At 47.8% G+C, this 21,449-nt stretch overlaps 1 protein-coding gene across 1 annotated transcript in view; it reads right to left on the reverse strand.

Moving 5' to 3' along the window:
* The window catches only part of LOC138471997 (tumor necrosis factor receptor superfamily member 8-like), a 321,803-nt gene extending 302,152 nt beyond the window's left edge, over positions 1-19,651 (reverse strand). The window contains exon 1 of the mRNA XM_069609903.1: positions 18,837-19,651. Coding sequence (XP_069466004.1) covers positions 18,837-18,944 — 108 coding nt within the window. The 5' untranslated portion in view covers positions 18,945-19,651. The remainder of the gene's footprint in view (positions 1-18,836) is intronic.
* Between the last annotated feature and the right edge of the window lie 1,798 nt (positions 19,652-21,449).

Consider the following 21,449-nt stretch of genomic DNA (forward strand, 5'->3'; position numbering starts at 1 on the left):
TGCCCCAGAATGTTCTGCTGGGTACAAAATAGGTCTCCGAAGTAGTCAGCTGGTGGAGTTGATGGTGGTACATCAAGACATCCTTACTGCAGTACACCACAAACCCAAACAACTTGTTATAATCACTCACTCTGATTATGTCAGGAATGTGTTTGAGGAACACCGGATTAACTGGAAAAATCGAGGCATGCTGTGTGCAAACCCTAAACCGCTAAAGCATGCAAAATTGATTCAATCAATTGATGATTCAGTAACCTCTAATGAGATGACCATCTATTGGAAAAAGATCAGAGGTCACTCCAAAACAGAGGAACCAGACAAACTGGAAATGGCTTGGCTGACCAGTTGGCCAAAACCGGAGCCATTTACAGGGATCTCATAGAAACCGAATCGCTGTTGGGGGAAATCCAGGTTGCTGCAGTCACCAGGTCCCAAACCCATCGCAATAATGAACTCTCAGCTGGCCAATGGAGTAGAGAAATCCCAGATCCAGATTTGATTACTGCACAAACAGAGGACCTGATTATTGGGAAATTGTATCACCATATTGAAGACCCACTACATTTTCCTCTGACAGAATCCGATTACATCAGGAAGGAGAATCTTCGGGTGTTGATGAAGTTTTCTGAAATGTTCCAAATCCAAGACGGTTTTTTGGTATGGAGAGCCATATCTGGATGTGACCAGTGGGTGGTATCTACCTCATTCCGAAGCCTCATGTTAAGTCACACCCATGACGTGGCCACGGCCGGTCACAGGGGGTTTCATCAGTGGTAGAAGTGTACGAAAAGAAGTAGTGGAACTATGTTCCCTGCTGACCTGCCCCGCCTTCTCACAAACCCCATCACCATGCCCCCCATACACAATACAAACCCCCAAACACATGCACCTCGTGTTTGAGGGAACGTTCAGTGCAGTGCACTAAAATTGCAAGTTTCAACTGCTTCCTTCACTTTTATTTTAAAACAAAACCCTTCGGGAATGGTTTCTTTTTAAAATAAAAGTATAGGAACAGTCAAACTTAATTTTAAAAAGTAGAGTAGCACCGCTCCCAACCACTCCCGCTCACTTGGACCACTGGATTTCATACATTAGAAATCTTGTGCGAGGTCACATATTGCCCTCACATGGGCCAGGACTTTGACATCTACTTAAAGGGGTGTCTGGTGTGTGCTCGGTTTCAGCCAAGTTCTCTTACACACAGAGCTCCCCTACAGAAAAGGTGAATGACACTGCCTTGGTCAGATTTGCAAGTCATTTTCATTGGGCCAGTGATTCACTCGTCTAAAGGAAACAAATACATGTTGACCATGACATGCTTGTTTACCAAGTGTGTAGAATATTTTCCCAGCCTCGAATTGTAAGGCAGAGACAGATGCAGCGCTAATGATCAACCACAAAGAAAACTCCACATTGCCTAGCACCAAGCCTCGAGCAGGGCAGTTGAGAGGTACAATAAAACAATTGTGGACATCTTGAAGAAGTTTGTGGAGGATTCTGGACCAAGTCGGGACATCTGATTAACGCTTGTCCTAATGGCCATTGGGTCCACGCCGTCTTCTGCAACCAAAATTTGAGCTCATGACTGGATGAAAAATGGTGCTACCTCAGCATCTCCTCTACAGACCTCAAGAGCAGATCCTGAGCAACGCGTGCACTACCCATGAGTACATTGAGAATTTATGGAAACACCTTCAGCACGCCTTTGCTTATGCTCAGCACAATTTAGAAAAGTCAGCAGAAGGAATGAAAGCCTACTACAACTTAAAAACTACCAAGAAGGAGTATGAAGTAGGAGACTGGGTCTACCTGTACAATTTCCAAAGAAACCAGACCAAGGAGCGCAAGTTCCTCTCCTCTTGGTGCAGTACCTTTGAAATTGTTGATAAAATCTCACCTGTCGCCTATAAGGTCTGCATCCCTAAAGGAGAAAATACGGATGAAAAATTGGTCCATATCAATCAGTTGAAAAGCTGTCACCCCAGACAGACTTTACAACTAATTGAAGAGCCCAGTGAGGGTAGAGCCCAGGAATCTTCGGGCTCTACCATATATCTCACTCGAGCCCATGTCTCTCCTGAGCTCGCCTCTACATTTTAACAGGAAGGGAGAGTGTTCTCCTGGCTATCTTGCTTAATTGGTTCAAAGAAAGGTTTTAATACAGTGGTTATTGCGATACAATTCTCGCTTTATTTGTGCTAGTGATGGGTTTGTTCTACATTCAGTTGGTATGCATCTAGTACATTTGGGGCAATACTGTCCCATGATTGTCAGCCGACACGTGTTTCGACCCGTGGGTCTTTATCAAGGCTGATAAGAATTCAAAATCATGTGAGGTGCAAAGTTTGTGACATGTTTGTGACATACATTGTAAATTTGGTGCACAGTGAGTGGTGTTGGGTGAGGTAGTGTGTTGGCAAGTAATGCAGAGTGATTGGGCACATACATTGAATGCAATGGAAAATCATTTGAAGCATAAGGAGAGAGGAAAGGGCAGACGAAAGGTTAGCAAAAAAGTCTTGTTTAGTTCACAGTAAGTGGAGTTGGATGGTGGATGCCTCTTACCTATTGGATGTGGTCTGTAGCCCCCTATGGGGTCCTGGTACGTGATGGGTGGCTGTCCTGTGGGGACAGTGGCTCCTGTTGGGCCCTGTAAAACAAGTGGAGAATTTTGAGTAAGGCGTGGCGTCAGGTGCCGTGGGCAGGGTGTTGGGAGTCCCCCGTAAGGGCTCCTGGGAGGTCTGTGCCTCGTGTTGATGTCCTTGCATGTTAGGGCAAACTGGGGTGTGGGGGATACGTCCCAGTATTAGGGGTGGTGTGCCCTAGTTGAAAGATTGCTAAGGTCCATGTTGCTGGGGTAGGAGGGGTGCTGAAGGCCTCCGAAATTGAGGAAATTGCAGAAAGCAGCACTCTGCAAGGACACTCAGCCCCAGCACAAATGTGTAACGGGGAGCTACAGCAAAAGCCAGACTGCTGACCTGTGAGAGCGTGTTGAAACAATCCTTCCCAGTCAGCAGCAACACACTACAGCGGCAGAGGACAATGTCTGCCCTGCCCATATCAATGCACCCTGCCCCCCGCCCAACACCATGAAGCCAACGGTGTGACTGCTCTGCTCAGCTTTACGTGGCCCACTACTCCATGATTAGCATCTCTTTGTGAATCTAAATATCCCCAAAATTGGGCTGGAAGTAATGTGCCACAGTAAGGCAAAATAGATAAAGGCAGGGATTAAAGAAAACAATATTCAGCCTCCTAGTCTCAAAGGAAAACCATTGATGCAGTGTGGTGTTTGTGTGAGAGAGACTGCCCAATGGGTTAATGCACTTACTGCAGCTATGTGTAACCTGCAGGCAACACATGAAGTGCCTGGTGAGATGCTGACACGGGCGTGCTTGCTACGCTGGAACCCATAGTCACCTCACATCAGACGAGAAGGTGCCCTGTTCGATTCCCAGATCAAGTAACTTCTCAGTACAGAGCGAGCAAAGCAAAGGCAAAATTGATAGTGCATAGTGGGAATGCAGGCACTTTGAGGGTTAAAGGGTATTAGCATAATGCTAAAAAAGGCGTTACAGGTAGGCCCTATGGGGGCCTGATTACAGGTGTTAAGAACACCTTTGTCGCCAATGAAATAGTGTCTAAACTACATCATGATAATGTTCTTGCTATCCAAATTAAAGCCAAATTTCCACAATCTGCTTCAAACATACTTATAATGAACATCTATGACCCGCCTACTCATGAATGTATGCTTGAGATCCACGAGGCGATCGACTCTATTATCATCGAATGGTTACTTCTTGATGGGAATAACATGATAGTTCTAGGTGGCGATTTCAATGCTCAGTGTGGTGTATTCTCCATGAATGCTAAGTTTGACCACATTGAAGCCACTAAAATCATGGCCAAACCGAGGAGCAATGCTAGCAGGTCTGCATGGAGAGTTTTTTTGAAGGAATGGGAAATATGGCCTCTGAATGGAATAACAAAGTCTGACACCCCTGGATAATGTACATGGTCCTGTGGCCAAAAGTCTGCCACCCTTGACTATATATGGGGGAATGGCTGTATGCTTGAGCATTCTACTGATTTTGGTGTTGTCCAGATGCCCTACAGCGACCACTCTTTAATTTATGTGCCACACTGACAATGGCCCTCATTACGACCCTGGCGGAATTCGGAAAACGATGGCGGAAATGCAATACCGCCATCGAATAGCGCTCGGTGCGACTATGACCCGTCACCGCAAAGTACGAAGCCATTAGCGACACCGTAGTGAACGCCAACGCTAACTGCACCAAGCACGCGCGCGCGCGCCATGCCAAACCGTAAACACCACCATGGCGCAAGGGTACGCTAATTCCGACCCTAGCGGACATGTACCTAACGCCATCAAGCATGGCGGAATGTACCATTCCGCCATGGTGAGAAGTACGGCATCGCGAATCAACCGTAAACGGCCCCACTGAGTGCCTGTACACCGCTCCCTGCCCACAAAGTACAACTCCCCGTAGGTGCAATGAAGTCACAATGCAACCAGTGAAATGTACAAGTCACCCATGCATGCCAACGAACAAAAGAAACACAAGAGGGGCCAATGGGAGCTGCAGGGCACAGATGGCACGAATACAGAAGCCAATCCAATGGACATGACCACAGTCCCCCCCCCCCCGAAACGCACGCAAACACAGGCACCTGTGACCAGCAATATTCCGAAAATCACATCATTCCACCAGTCCACCTGGCTGACCGGCATCTGTTACACAAAACCCAATCCCCCGCCCCTGAGCATGACAACATTCAAACAGTCATATTGGCAGCCCCCATCCCTGACCTCACTGGGCTTCGTAGGCAAACGCGCCCAGTACAGTACCACGCAACTAAACTCCGAAGCTGGAACCCAATGCAGATCTCCTCCCAATACATCGCTCCCCAAATAGGAATATGCCACATCACTTGCAAAGAAGAACGCTACACGGGCCAAATCAGAATAGAAATTTAATGCACAACAAAATCACCAAGCCCATACAGCCATTAGGCCATGAACTCCAAAACACATTTCACCATTGTGGGCTGCATCCGCAAGAAATGACCAGCCACTACTTGTGTGACGCCCTGTTCCATCATGGTACACAGAGCCACATTCACGTACGAAAAGGCAACATGGAAGCGCACAGAACCGCAGGGCCGTCTCAATGGGGAGGCACTAGTCCAGCTGAAAGGCCGAAATGTTGCTCCGAGCCACCAGTACTGCGTAAGGGCATGTGGCCCATTGGCGATCGTCCCATAAGATCGTAATGCTGCTCCACTGATTAACACGAAGCAGCAGGTGTCGGGAGTAAAAGCCATCTGCAGGAGTGGCATACAGATGGCAGTGGCAAAAGGGGAGGAGATACCTGTCAACCAAAAGAAAAGAAAAAGAATAGAATGGCCATCAGAACTACATTCGAACAACTCACTTCAATGATCACACTAAATCCACAGCCATATGCATGCTAGCCCACTCCAAAGGATCATCACCACCCAAAAACCACTTGCGACTCATAACTATCTATATCGAGGTGTAAACACCATCACAAACGAGTGTACCTGTGCATGCGTCTGTCAAAACAGAATCCATCAGATGGGATTGGTAACGTGCATGGACACAAGTGTCTGAGGGCGCGTCGAGAGACAGGGAGGGCTCAACAAGGCCAGATAGACGATGGTCCCACTATGGCAGCCCTGCATCACATAGCGCAGGGGAGGCGGATAGATTCCAAGAAGCCCTGTACATGGCAAACTCTGTATCAAATCACCTGCCCATGCATCCATTCATCATTCCCTCATCCCGGGATTAAAACGCCTGAATATTTACTCACATAACATTAGAAATATCCATTGAGTCTGTGCGTTATGCAGCCTGCAAAATCCACAGTGCCCCAGCCCGTAATTCCAGTGTAGTGAAGTAACATGTATTTGGGAACGTCCGGCCTCATCGCCCACGTCGCTATTGCGCATCCCAAACCATTCATATCAATCATTGCATCCTCGCCATGGCCCCTGTCTCAAGGACATTGAACAATAGAACGTTATATTTGCAGTCAGACCTGTGGGCATTTCCTCGCCGCTAGCTGAAAACCGAAAGCGCCGCCCTTCGAATTCCTCATTTGCAACATCACGTCGAAGAGGCATCTGTGGCCGTTTGAAATCACTAATTAATCCATCTAGTGCGGCTGTGTGTGAAAATGGCAACTGCCTTCACCCACAAATGGGACGCCCCGCCCGTCGTTGCAACTCGGTACAGTGATGCATGAGGGCCCACCGTTACTCGAGTACTACGTACCACTGACCCTTCACAAGTCTGTTCGCGACTGCACAGATAGTATGTGAAACAATGGGACCACAGCAGAATGAACATATCAACCAATGTTACACGGCCATCGGGTACAAATACATGATTGCAATAGCAAGATGCCATTCCTCGAATTGCAGCGTTGTGTGCGGGACGTGCTCGGCCAAAGGGGAGAGCAGTTTGCACAGGTGGAATGAATCACCACAGGTGGAGGCCATACAGCCTGAAAACACATAAATTGCACACCCAGTCTCCTCCCACAACCACACCCACTCCGAAATGCTACCGGCAGGACTCGCGATGTTGGCCCTGGGGGACCTGATAGCACTGCAAGTACTCCAACTCCAAGAAGAAGACGAACACCAACTACAACCGGCCGCACGGAGGAGACGCAGGAGGAGGAGGAGGGCAAGGCAGGGCCAGCAAGGGCCGCCAGCACAGCCACTACCACCACGCAGGCAGCCCGCAATCCCACGCCTCCGAGCACATCCGTTCAACCTCACTGATGAGCAGATCCACACCCTCTACCGTCTGGACCGGGACACCATAGCCGCCATTGTGGACATGACACAGGCTGACCTTGTCAGCATGATAGATAGCCCAACCGCCATCCCACCCCTACTGAAGGTGGTGTCTGTACTCCACTTCCTGGCCACAGGCACCTACCAGCACACAGTCGGACAGTTGCATGGCATTTCTCAGCCACTGTTCTCACGGACACTATTGCAAGTGCTCGATGCCCTCCTGCAGCACGCAGACGACTACATCTCTCTACCACGCTCGGAGCAGGAAATTACCAACACAAAAGTGGGATTCCATGCACTTGCCGGCATACCGGGTTGCATTGGTGCCATCGACTGCACCCATGTGGAATTGGTCGTCCCACATGCCATGGAGGCCCAGTACCGCAACCGAAAACAATTTCATTCCCTGAATGTACAAATGGTGTGTGACTCCAACAGGATCATTACACATTGTTGTGCCCGATTCCCTGGATCAACCCATGATTCTATGGTCTTGAGGAACTCTACAATACCACGCTACATGGAGCGACACGCAGGGAACAGATCCTGGCTACTCGGTGAGTCTCATTACATGCATGATAATGTGGGGTATGTGATTCGGCAATGACCTGGCAGGAAGGGGGGGGGGGGTGCGTACGTAGCAATGGCATTCCACATCATACGTTTATCGTCCACATACAGGTGATGCTGGATATCCACTGAAGAGATGGCTCCTCACACCAGTCCGGAACCCACGGGACCAGTATGAGGAGGACTACAACCATGCCCACTCACGTACCCGTGTAGTCATTGAACAGGCATTCGGCCTACTGAAGGGTCGTTTCCGCTGCCTCAGCAGGTCTGGCGGGGCACTCCTGTACCGCCATGAGAAGGTTGCAAAGATGGTGATGGCATGTGTCATGCTCCACAACATGTGCGTACGTAGAAATGTGCCCATGCCCCCTGACGCAGAACTGCAAGCACCTGATGATGGTCATGATGAGGGTGGGGATGTGGCAGCACCTCAAGGAGTCTGCGAGGCACCGGAGGGCCGTGACATTCGTCAGCATCTCATTGATGCATGCTTCTAGCACTCACGCCTGGTGGCTGATACATGGACACGGGACTCGTGGCACTGTGTGTGTCTGGGACATGCACAATATGGACTGTACGCCTATGATGGCCTAGTACACAAAGATCAATGTCCACACATCTCATTGGTTGATCGTGCACTGTTTATGGCATATGTGATATCATGTTGAACACCCTATCGACCCGCCACCCAAGTGAGCCCAACACACCCCCTCCACCCTCCTACCTCCCCCCCGAACACCAGTGTCCAAAGATGCTCATTGTCAGTGGGCAGTCGCTATTGCAAGCCCCCTCTGCGGGTATCAGGGGCACCCCTGCCTGTGGAGCGCAGGTTCCTCCCAGATCTACGTTGGGGGCTGCCCTGGACGGAACTTGCAACGGATGATGTCTCTGCCTGCTCACGTCCATGCATGTCCCTAAGGGTTTGCGAGAGCTCAGTGAGCACACGGCGCACTGCGGCAAGTTCGGCACATACGTCTTTGGACGTCGCATGCAGTTCCCCCCTCAGGCTATCGGTGCTTCTCTCCATTTGTGCCCTTAGTGTCTCTGTACCTCTCTCCATTTCTGCCCTAAGTGTCTCAGTTGATGTTTCTATGTCTGCCTTAGTGCCCCCACATTCATCGGCATGGTCCTTGAGGAGCGTGGCCAGTTGCTGCTGTTGCACGATTAACTGGTCGAGGGACTGTTGCCTCTGCTGGGCCATGGCCATTTGCGGGGGTGTCACAGAGGGGCTGTTGACCTCATGTTGCCTTGCCACAGGGCTTGTGGGGGATGGCCAGTCGTCGTCTTGTGGGTGCCCCTGCGTGGTATCCTCATGTTGTACGGGATGGGACAGACAGGGGGATTGGGACAGGTCATGGATGGATCTGACTTCGACATCCCCGTCTTCTGTGTCGGAGCATGCTGCCATCAATGGGGTGTCACCTATGGTGCTGCTGCCACCAGAGGCAGTGCCTTCTGTGGCATCCGTTGGGGGGACCTGTGGTGGTGGTGTTGTGGGCATGCTGGCTGCTGGGGTGCCTGTTGATGTTCCCTCCTCTGTGCTGCCACCTGATTTGTGCTGCTGCCGTGTCTTGATGCGTGCAGCTGAGGTGGAGGGTCTTTGGCCGTTGGTCTTGGCCCTCTTTGCAGGTGTGCTGGTAGGGGTGTCCTGATGCTCGTCGTTTGGATCGGACCCTGTGGTGGAGTAAAGGAGGGCGAGGGTTATTGATGGGTCTGTGGGAATTGGAATGGCATTGTATCACATGCATTGGGGTGGTACCTGAGGGTGATTTGGGTCGGGGCCTTGGAGGTGCTTTCATTTGTGTGTGGAGTGAGGGTGCAGTTGTTTGGCAGCCTGCAGTTAGGGTGTGCCTGCTGCACGTGTAGTGCGTGTTTTAGGGGTTTTTAATTAATTATGTATTTATTGTGGGTTTTAACGTGCGCTATCAGGCCGATGTGTGTGGACGTTCTCCTGGACATGTGTTTCTGTTGCACTATGTGGACACATGGTACTTCACATGAATGGACTTTGTGGATTTGGCATTGTTTTATCTGGCCCACCTACCTGAATCTTCGGATGTCTGCACTCCTTTCTCCATCCCTCCGACTCCCTCTATGCTCTCCATTCCGATGGTGGAGGCACAGATTTCTTCCCAGGGGGTCAACTTGATGGGTGATTCAGGACCTCCCCCGGTGGCTGTGGCAATGTTGCGGTTGGCAGAGAGTATGCTGCGGACGCGTATCCGCAGGTCGTCCCATCGCTTTCTGCATTGCTGTGGGTTGCGGGGTGCGGTCCCCACCGCACTTACCCGCTGTGCCACCAGAGCCCATATGGCCTTCTTGTTTGCAAGTGCCGTCCTGGTCATTTGCGTGGAGAAGACGACGGCTGCATTCTCCTGGAGGGTCTCTGTTAGCACGGTGAGTTCCTCACGGGAGAAGTGGACCTGCCGCTTGCGGTCGCACGCTTTCTTCGCTACTTTTCCCATTTTTCTTGGTTTCGCTAGGGTGGATGACGGGTTGGGGTGTGTCTCAGGGTAGTGTTTTTGGTGGTTGTGTGGTTTTAGTGGTTTTATAGGTGTACGGCGGGATGTTTCCCGTTCCGGGCCCATGTTTTTACTTCCGTTTCCGTATATTTCCGGTCACCGTACTTTCCGGTAGGCGCACACTGCGGTGTCCGCTGTGATGGGTGGCGGTATTGCACCTAGGGCGCCGTACGGCGGCGGTGTGGGCCGTTTTGGGGTCATTTCCGCCATCGCGGACTTTGCACTTCCGCCATGCCGTGGTGCTCGTGCCCGATGGGTCGGAATGGGCCGCACTTTGCTCCTTCGTGCAATGGCGGAAACGCTATTTACGCTGTGGCGGTCCGGTCAGTCACTTTCCGCCAGGGTCGTAATGAGGGCCAATGTCTTTTATTGACTCTGGTGCAAGGGGCCCTATTAACATTGAAATTAGTAACAGCAGGAATAGGATTAAATGGAATGCATCTAATATCAAGCGAATGAATAGAAAAATTAGACAACTAATTCGCACATTTAATACTGTCGTGGGAGATATGAATGGTGATGAAATTGAAGATATGATTATGACCTCTACCACTGAAATAGCTGATACCGGTGGAATTGTGAATGTTGCCTCAGGGAAGGTGATGAATACATCCTATGATGCTGAATTGCTTATTGTGAAGCGTAACCTTCGTAAAGAAATTCAGGATTTAAAAAAATGGTGTTTCCCTTTGCATGAATATATAGCAAAAAAGAATACATTGAATAAATACCGGTGTTGGCGTAAATGTAGACAAGTGACTAAAACTCAAACTAAATGGCAAACGATGATAAATACATTACTTAAAGGTGATTCCAGCTCGATGTGGAAACTAAGATAAAGGGTAAGAATCCCGCTCAAGCTAGAACGCTTGAAGTTCTTAAACGGAACCAAAAGAGGTACCCACGCTGTTGACAGTCCTGATTTCTGTCAATTATTTAGGTTAAATCTCCATAACAATGCAAGGAATGTGCTTTCAGAGAAAGCCACGAAGGGTAAACCAAAGAAAAAAGTCAAAAGAGTACAGAAAATAGATTTATTATTCAGAACACATTTTTTTGGTTATTCAAAATGTTCACAAAAGTTAAATGAAAGTATTGGAAAGAAGAAATAACATAAAACATAACATTCATCGTATATACATAAATTCACAAAGTACAATATATTCATCAAAGAGCAATTTGGATAATTTAAATGACTTGGATTGCTGAAATTATCCTAGCAAATGCAAATTATTCCTACAACATAGGTACTACAAGGGTGTGTTAAAAATTACCCTGGTAGGTAAAAAGAGAAATTATTCAATCGACTAAGTTTGTAAACGCTTGAAGTTGCCATAGAATCTTGGGGAACTACAGTTCCCAGTAGCACTAGCGTCGCTCTAGGGGAAATATCAGGCGATTCAACACCGGCGCTTCCACGACAAGCCGGTCTACGCCGGACCCGGTGTACTGCTATTTAACGTCTCCTGATTTTCTTGCTCCTCAAGGTTAGTTAGAGTCCTAGAAGGAGGCTGCTACACGGTGCGCCATATTGTACCCATTACATTCTTATTTGAAACAAAGTGAAATTGTGATTTAGGCTAAGATCTGTGTTAAGAGCAATTGTTGCGGCTGTGTGATTCCATTCTGGTGTTTATAACAGTTTTACCATTGCAACTTTTTCACATACATTGTGAGTGTTGGAGGATATTTAAACTTCAGCATTCTGTGAGATATATTTGTATTAGTCATCTTACTTTGGTCTCTGATCACTGTGCTGGCCATCCAAGGGATAAGGATCCCGCTCAAGCTAGAACGCTTGAAGCTGCCATACAATCTTGGGGAACTACAGTTCCCAGCAGCACTGGCGTCGCTCTAAAGGAAACATCAGGTGCTTCAGCTTCCGGCGCATCCACCAGCGTACGGAGAAAAACTCTGCCCTGATCCACGCCTCTCTTCAGGAAGCACTAAGTAAAGTATGGGTTACCTTAAAACCTGGCACCTGCTGGCACAAGCTAACCAATTGCACAACCTGCTCCTGGTGCAGCGTTTTATAGAAACTAGAAATGACACACCCAGCCCACCTACACCTGGAAACATACCTGTCCCTGCATCAGAACCACAGTTACCACAAATTTCCCCCACGACAGGTAGCACAGAAATACCGAACCATCAGCAATATGAAGTTGTCAGGCAATTAGGCAACCAAACGATCTCGCTTAAAGCGATCGTAGTAAGCCTAGACAACCAAAGAGAGGGCATAATAAGAGAAATACCCCCAGATAATTCTGCTAACTATTCTGAGATTAAAATCGCTCTCTTCAACACAAGATCCCTCAATAAACATGCCCGAGACATCCATGACTATATTATCGAGGAAGATACAGACATCCTTTCTCTTACAGAAACCTGGTTACAAGAACCCGTGGGCCCACCATCGACACTGCTGTTCCCCTAGACTACAACATCTATTTCAAAACTAGAGAGATAGGAAAAGGAGGCGGAGTGGCCATAATTGTCAAGCAAGACCTTAGGCTATTCCCTTCACCCATCCATTGCACAGGATGCAAAATACTACTACTTAAAATGACCCCCACTTATAACAACTGCATTAATATCATTGTTATCTACAGGCCACCCTCGTTGATCTCGGAGTTCAATGACGACCTAACCCTTTTATTGAACAACTCAAAAGGCCCTAATACAGGGACAGTACTCCTTGGCGACCTAAACAAATGGAGAGGGAACACCACAGACAAGGAGGCCAATCATCTTGAAGATGACTTACAAAACAATGACTTTTCAGTGATTAATAAAGACCCTACCTCCAAGTCAGGAAACCGACTAGACTGCATTATAAAAAACAATGTGGACATGTCAGTGCTGGGAACTTTTTCTTGCATATGGTCAGACCACTACAAAGTTGAAACCAGACTTTTATTAAGAAACAAAGTTAACAGCATAACAACACACCTAAGATTGCTCAAGGCAGAAATCTAAAATAATCACACCTTCTATCCTGTCACAAGGAATTAACCATATTATGAACATCACATCAGATGAAGACTCATGTGATAAAATTGTGTCTATTTACAATAGCCATTTTCAGGAGCTCCTTGATCAATATGCACCTAATAAAAACAAACAAGTCAGACCTAATCCTAACCACCAAAGCTGGTTTAATGCAGAAACCATCAAACTTAAAAAAGAGAAAAGAAAACTAGAAGGAAAGTGGCATAAAGACCCCACTAAGACTAACAAAGAGAACTGGAAAAATATGGACAACATATATAGGAAATAATTGACAGAATTTTTAAAATAATTATAACGATCAGACCTCTGCTGCCGCCAATTCAAGTGCAAAATTATTTCAAATGTTTAAATCTATTGAAAAGCCAACAACCCTTCCCCCCACCCCATTTCAACCCTCTACAGAAGACTGTGAAATGGTACAGACAGCCTTCCAAAACAAAATCCTAAAAGCTTGAGAAACTATAACAAGATGTAACGTCGATGACTTACCTTGTTCTTCTTTAACAACCAGAGAACCTTTTCAACTACAGGGCCCAAAATTCCAGTTCATCTCAATTTCCTTGGAGGACATGAAGAAAGTACTTTCTAACATCAATTGTACCTCCTGCCCAGAGAATGTACTGCCCCCTGAGCTAGTCCTGGACAATGCAGAGATATTCTCTCCATACCTCTGTACAATGGTTAATAAATCATTCAGGGACCGTAAAGTTCCAGTGGCAATTAAAACTGTCACGTTCACACCCCTGGTCAAAAAACCAAGCCTTGACCAACAGAATCCCACACATCTTCGGCCAATTACAAATTGCAATTTCCTTTTTAAAATATTGGATATAATTGCAACAAGCCAACTTCAGGATTGTGTCGATAAAACCACCTCCTCCATCCACAACAATCTGGGTTCAGAAGAGCATCTTGGCGGATTCTAAGCATCTTGGACAAAGGGAAGGCGGGCCTACTGATTCTCTTGGACCTCTCGGCAGCTTTCGATTTACTGGACCATCAGAAGCTCTGTGAGGCCCTGGACACATCAGGAAACTTCTCCCAGGATGCCATCGACTGGGTAGCTTCTTTCCTCGAAGACAGATGCTCTAAGATCATCTGAGGCGACCACTCTTCTTCATCTAGGCCAGTGGACTGTGGCGTGCCACAGGGTGCCAGTTTCTCGCCATTACTCTTCAATCTTTATCTACGCTGCCTATGCACCCTACTGACAAACATGGGTGTATTCTATACAAATTTTGCAGACGATACTCAACTGATTATGGAGTTGAGCAGCAATCACACCATGTACAGCAATAAGCTATCGGTCATATATCATTCCATCGAGGCATGGATGAAAACAAATTGGATGTGCCTCAATGAAAGTAAGACAGAGCTAATGACATTTGGCTCCTCTTGCACCAGAAATAATCTAGACGCTGCCTATTCCTCCTTCATAATCAAAGATTAAGCAATCAAAGTCTCAGATAAAGTCAAGACACTTGGTGCCTATTTGCTAGAGCGGAGGCCCAAGTTGTGTATCTTAAATGCAACTGCCAATACCATCAAAGACTTTTGAGACAAATTAGGCCACTGCTGAGTCAACAGACTAGTGCAACCGTTGCCTAGGCCTCCATCCTTTCACGTCTCGATTACGGGAACTCATTGATGTTAGGAGCTAGTAGCAAATGCATCAAGTAATGTCAGGTTATTCAAAACAATGCCGTAAGAACCATCACAGGTAAATCCAAGAGAGAGCATATCACTGGCGACAGGAAAGATCTGCATTGGCTAACTATAGAGGATCGCATCACTTTAAAATCACTGATGCTAGTCCATCACTGCCTAATCGGGGTTGCCCCCTCATACTGAAAGAAGCAATTAATTCTGTAAGAGCCTAGTCACACCCTTAGATCTAGAGACCAAGGACCCCTAAACGTCAGCGTGTCTAAAAGAGTCAATGGACTGGGTAGGGCATTCCCTTCCAAAGCAATCACCAGATGGAAGGAGCTGCCTGGCCACCTAAGAGTAGAATCAAACTACTTAAGTTTCAGAAAGAAATTTAAAAACGTACTTTTTAAATTATGATTCACTGAGCACTTAGACTCTAACCTTCTCCTCTAACGCAGTGACACCTTAGGGCCACCAGTTCATGTTGTCCCATCACAATGTCGTCCTTGTCTACATGTAAAGCGCCCTGATGCCTGTGGCCTCTGGCTCTTTATAAATATATAAAATAAATTAAATAATTAATTTAAAAAATATTAAACAAAGTAAGAGGTGCCTGCACTCTGCAATCGTTGAATACGATTGGGGAAGATAAATGGGTTGAATATCTTACTCATTCAAAGCATGAGGAGACCTTTCATGTAGTTGTGAACAACACTTCCCATGAATGGCCTCTGCAATTTACCAGCCATGACATCTTAAAAATTATTAGTAAATTGAAAAACTCAAGTGCACCCGGGCCAAACGGGTTGGCTTTGATAGTTATCAAAAATGATCCTATAAACTGGTCCATGATTATGCATTATCTTTGCAAAAATGTTTATAAAGATAAGAAAATATCCGCTACGTGGACAACCTCCATTTTGATTCCTGTATTTAAGGCTGGCTCTAGAAACGCACCTGACAATTACCGTTTATTGTCAATACCTGACGCGGCGGGCAAAATTTCACTGCTATTGTATTGGACGATTTGCAATGCTGGGTTAATGTTAACCAGCAACTGCACCCATTCCAATCTGGCTTCAGAGCAGGTTCTAGCACCATGTATAACATCTGGCTGCTTGATGCTATCACTTGCCAAGCTAAACAGAAATCTAATCCTTCAGTATATGTCTCATTTATTGATTTCAGCTTTACCTCTGACAGTGTTGATCGCTATAAATTATGGGAGCTTCTTTCTGAAATGAAATGCCCTAAATGGCTGTTGGAGACACTGGTCTTGCTTCAATCTAATACCACTGCGCGAGTCCGCCTTGATAACGGAGGCAGTCTAACTCGACCTGTTGAGATTTTCAAGGGTGTAAAGCAAGGATGTCTGCTTGCAGCCTTATTATTTAACCTCTATTTGGCCCGGTTGATCAGTAGACTTGAAATGCGTGCACATTGCCCTGTTAAATTTGGCAAGATGAAGGTCTCAGCGCTATTATATGAGGACAACCTGATCATCGTCGATCACACAGTAAAAGGCATGAAGCAGATTTTTGAAGAGCTTGGCCATTTTGCTGCTGAACATAGCCTGAAGGTTAACCTAAAAAATCTCAAGTTATGTTGTTTGCTTCTAAGAAGGTACATAGGCCAAATATGGGAGTTTGTTTGGGTGTAATCGAATATACTGAGTCCTATAAACATCCAGGAGTCCATATGGATTGCAGAATTGGTTACCCCTCTGTAATTGAGCGGAAAACTCTCTGTGCTTGACAAATAATGATGTTAGTGCATCGCTTTGTGTTAAACTATGCAGACTTCTCTTTGAAGGGTAATTTGACTCTGTCTCAGCAGTGGTTGGTCCCAGTCATTGCATACAGATTGGAACCACTTATTATGAAGCATCTCAATTGGCTTGATAAAATTCAGGGTTATTTCTGGTGCCACATTCTCGAATTACCCTCTTCTACATTAGATCTGAATTTGGCTTGACATCATTAAAAGCCCTTACTTTACAACTAAGAGGTCTCTTACCGTTGAAAGCTAGTGGCCACCCTCTCAGCCAAATGCTCAACATTACTGGTGAAAACATAATCCAGCTGAATAAAATTGACCATACCAATAGCTAGGCTCAAATGTGCAGGGAATTATATATTGAGATGGGTTGGTCATGGGATCGCTCATGTTGTGGTCGCTTTTGTGTAGTTAAACCTGCATTTAAAAACCTAGTGGCGATAAAGGTTTGGGAAAGCAACTTTTCTTCTATGTACTCCCTTCATAATTATCACTACATAGACAGGATTGTTCATATGTTCCGTTTCCTGCAGAAGTATCTACTTCGCTGCCCGAATCCTGAGGTTCGTAAATTCCGGATGCTAATGAGAACCAATCAATTGCCGGTTTGAGTCACCCAGTGGGCAAGATGGAAAAAGGACAACGTTCATGTCGGATTTGTAAAGTTGTAGAAAATACAGAGACAGTTAGGCATATATTAACAGAATGTCACGCATTAACATCCTCTCATAATCGTGAATATGAACGTTTTGTTCATCGAATTGAATATGTCTCATCTGTTCACTTCTGGCACTACTGTCTCAATACACCGACTGAAGCGATACATATTGCCCTATGTAGGATATGGATGATTGCCCAGACTTTTTTTTCAAATATAGACAGTGGGCCTCATTACAACATAGGCAGCCAAGGAATGAATGGTGCCGGTAAGGGACCGGCACATTTAATTCCGGGCCGCCACATTACGAGGTCTGCAGTGGGTCCCACTCTGGACGCCTGGCCAGACCAGACGTGCAGGGCGGGAGCCGCTAGCAGACCAGGATGCTAACAACGGGCCTGTCATTAACGGGCCTGGCATTAGCATCCTCCCCATTCCCACTGAGCCCTATGGGGCCCAATGGGAATGGGGATGTACCGAGTCCGGGTCCCGCAAAAGGGAATCACCAGGCCCTCCAAGGTCGGAATGGCCCGGTAAGACCCCTTTTGCGGGACCTGGACCCGGTACCCTGTTTGGGGGTAGCCATGCTGCTAAAAACGGCATGGCTACCTCCAAACGCGTAATGAGGCCCAGTGTATAGTGGTGGAACTTAGTAACTATTGCATGTAGCACTTTACAGCAGAATGCACATAATTGCGTACTGCAAACTCTTTTGAAAGCTTGGGTTATTTGTGTAAACTCGTTGCCACATTGATCTCCATTATGATCATTACTACAGTGTTTACATTCACCCCCTATACTCTGTCATCCTTATAACTGGCTATAGAAGATTGTTGTTGTTGTTGAGGTGCCAGCTCTAAAATGTAAAGATATTGTATTATCTATATGGTAATAGAAGTTTTATCTTATATGACCATGTGAAAATGAATTGTAAATATAGTACCGATTAATCGATTAATGTATATTGAATGACTGTATATGAGACTTTATATATGTGATTGTTTTGTATTTATACAATGAAATGGTGACAGTTGTGAAAGCTCATTGAGCTATACACAACTATAACAATAAATAATAAAGGGTATTCGCTCACTGCCCATTTGGCGACCCACTTTTAAAACGGTCCTCCAACCCCCAAACGTGTTGCGTCTGATTGCCCCACGTGTTTAATGACCAAGGCCGGGCGAACACGCCCTGCTTCTCGAGGTCAAGTTAATGAGGTAGTCATGTCAAGCCTGCACCAGCCATTCACCCTCGTGCTCATCAACATGGAGAGCAGCAAACAGAGCGCGAGGCCAGAAAATGCGCCTGGGTGTGAGCAGCTGACCTGCTCCTCCGCGAGCCGCACGTGCGTCGCAGCACATTGCCCTACTTGCGTCCGTAATTACATCTCATCGAGGCGTGCATAGCGCTGTGCTGTGGCGGATCTGTGGATGATAGCACAATACGGGCTCTCCACACAAAATGACTATCCCAGGTCTTCCTCAAGGTGTGGGGTTGTCTGACCAGTTTAGAGTCCAGCAATCACTGGACCGTGCGCGATCACGAGACGCCTGCATGCAAGCAGCACATCTCTGAGAGAGCGTGGACGAGCATAGCGCCTAGAAACCACTAACCCCTGCTCTGCCTGATGTCATACACTACTGATGTATGGCCACCCCGGGAGGATCCCTGCATCTGCGGAATGTTCCGCGCTGCGATACCCAGGCTCTGAGCGTAGTGTGCGCTATGTCGGCTCTCTGTGAATATGTCCATTAACCAAGTAGCAAAGCGCGGATCCTTACCTGGCAAAGCCCGCCTGGGTACAGCAGAGGCAGAAGCACCAGCAGCAGCAGCGTCGCCATGATGCGCACTCCAGCGGCCACTCCAGAGACCCACCCTGGGAGTCTCATCAACTGACGCACCACAGGAAACGCCCGCGTGCTCCCTCGGCTCAGCTTACACAAGGCAGCGACCCTAGGGACCCACTGCAAGTCACGCGAGGGACCCCCTTCCAAACACTCCAGGGAAGCTCTCAGGGTCACCCCAGAAACCCAGAGGAAGATCGTGGAAAGTGATAGCCTTCGTGTAAGTGCAGGAAAGTCCACCTGTCTCTGTGAAGGCTTCTCAGGGTACAGAATACTGCGATACACCGGAGATGAAGATACAATGGCCCAGGCGAGCGTGGACTTTTACTAAAAAAAAGTCCCTTCAGTCCTCCTCCAGAACTCCTCTTTCTCAGCGAGTCGCTCCTTGGCTCTTTCTAATCTCAGCTGCCCCCCTTCTCTGAAACCGCTGCCCCACCCCCCTGCCTCTTTCTCAGCTGGTCCTGACTCCTCTCCCTCACCTAGTCCTTTCCTGCCTCCTTCTGCGCTCAAATGACGCCCCTTCTCTTCCCCGTCTCCCCCCACTCCGCACCCCCTCTCTTCCTCAGTTGCTCTTGTCTCCTGCCTCTTCCTCACCTAGTCCTTTCCTTCCTCCTTCTGCGCTCAAATGACCCCCCTCCACTTCCTCGTGTCACCTTCTTCTCACCCCCCTCTCCTCAGTTGATCTTGTCTCCTGTCTCTTCCTCAGCTGGTCCTTCCTACCTCTCTTCCTCACCTAGTCCTTTTCCGTCTCCTTTTGCGCTCGGATGACCCCCCCCCGCCCCCTCTTCCCCGTCTCCCCCCACTCCGCACCCCTCTCTCTTCCTCAGTTGCTCTTGTCTCCTGCCTCTTCCTCAGCTGGTCCTTCCTACCTCTCTTCCTCACCTAGTCCTTTCCCGTCTCCTTTTGCGCTCGGATGACCCCCCGTCACCCTCTTCCCCGTCTCCCCCCACTCCGCACCCCCTCTCTTCCTCAGTTGCTCTTGTCTCCTGCCTCTTTCTCAGCTGGTTCTTCCCCCTGCCCCCCCCTCTTCCTCACCTAGTCCTTTCCTGTCTCCTTCTGCGCTCAGACGTATCGTCCTCTACCCCGTGCCACCCTCTCCTCACCCCCCTTCTACCCCTCAGTTGATCTTGTCTCCTGCTTCTTCCTCGGCTGGCCCTCCTTCCTGCCTCCTCCTCTTCCTCGGATCGATTCGTCTGCCTCCTTCTGTGCTCAGCTGAAGTCTTCTTCTTCCACGCCCGACCCTCTGCTCACACCCCTCTCTGCCTCAGTTTAGCGCCTCTCCTGAGTCCTGCCCCCCCCCTCAGCTGGCCCTCTCTTCTGTCTCTCTGGCACGGGCCTTGTTTCTCTGCCCTGCAGGGTTGCTTCATCATCGAGGTTGACTCACGAGCTTAGCGCTGGATCAAAAGAAAGATAGCCTTCCAGTTAGCGGTGCACGGGAAAGCACCGAGTCTGTGTGGTGATTAGTGAGTGGGTGGGGATAATATTGTCATCGGGCAAACTGTTCAGTGCAGCCCTGGGGGCTCATGTGCGCGGATTATCGCCTGTTCATGCTGAACATGCCACCTATAGGGGGTTTGGATTGCTTCCAGCTTGTGGGGGATGCCGTCTCTAGGCTGACACGCTATCCCCATGTCACTGGATGGCAGCTCTGGGTCATTCCACACGAGGGCCGTGGGTATGGGATGGCACCTCTGGGTCATAAGTCACGAGCCCCAGTGGAACATAATGTCCTCTGGGTCATACCACCTGAATGCCGTGGGCAAAGGTCCTGCTCTGGAGAATACCACGTCCACGCTATGGCCATAGGATGCCAGCTTTGGGCATCATGGGTAGAGCATCTCTGCTGGGTGATGTTAGGGATAATTTTCAGTTTCAGTAACCTTAGAGACCACCAGCCCTTTGCTGGAATCTGGGACCTTTTTGATTTTAACACCCTGAGTGAGTGGGTCTTTTTTCCACCCACTGATGCCTTTTCCCTCTAAGATGTAGTGTTCCTTATGTTTTAATGGAGTCTGCTAAACTCTGCAGGCATCTGCTTCTTATATAGTGACACACAGCACCCTTTGTGCAGTGCTACTGAGGAGTCCCTCACACTCCTCTAAATGCTTAAATACATTTTCTTGTGTGAACTAGATTTCCCAAGAAGAGTAGGGCAACTTTTGTCTTACCTTTTTCCTTTGTGGGTCCAACACACATCCCCTTATGTGGAGTGCTCGGGGGTTACATAGTATTTCCTTATCCCACGTCTCATGTAACTTTTTGTTACACTAACTAACTTGAATGGCTGGTGGCAACGGTTTCTTTTTCCTACCTTTTGTGCACCTTATTTGCAGGCTGATTTCCCAGCTGCAGTACAGCACCCAACGGTGACCATTTTACCAAAACGGCCTGTGTCTTCTTTTTTTGCCATTTCTTGTTAGGTCGTTCCTTCTGGGCCTTTACTTTGTCATTTAGATGAGGTTTGAGTCCATTGTGTTGTTTGCCTTAGACAGGCTTCAGTCCTGAAGCCCGACCAGGCTCCATTGTGTCTGGGAAGGCAGGAAGTGAGGG

This window comes from Ambystoma mexicanum, chromosome 8 (genome assembly GCF_040938575.1).
Source record: "Ambystoma mexicanum isolate Mex_15411 chromosome 8, UKY_AmexF1_1, whole genome shotgun sequence".
NCBI classification, from domain to species: Eukaryota; Metazoa; Chordata; class Amphibia; order Caudata; family Ambystomatidae; genus Ambystoma; species Ambystoma mexicanum.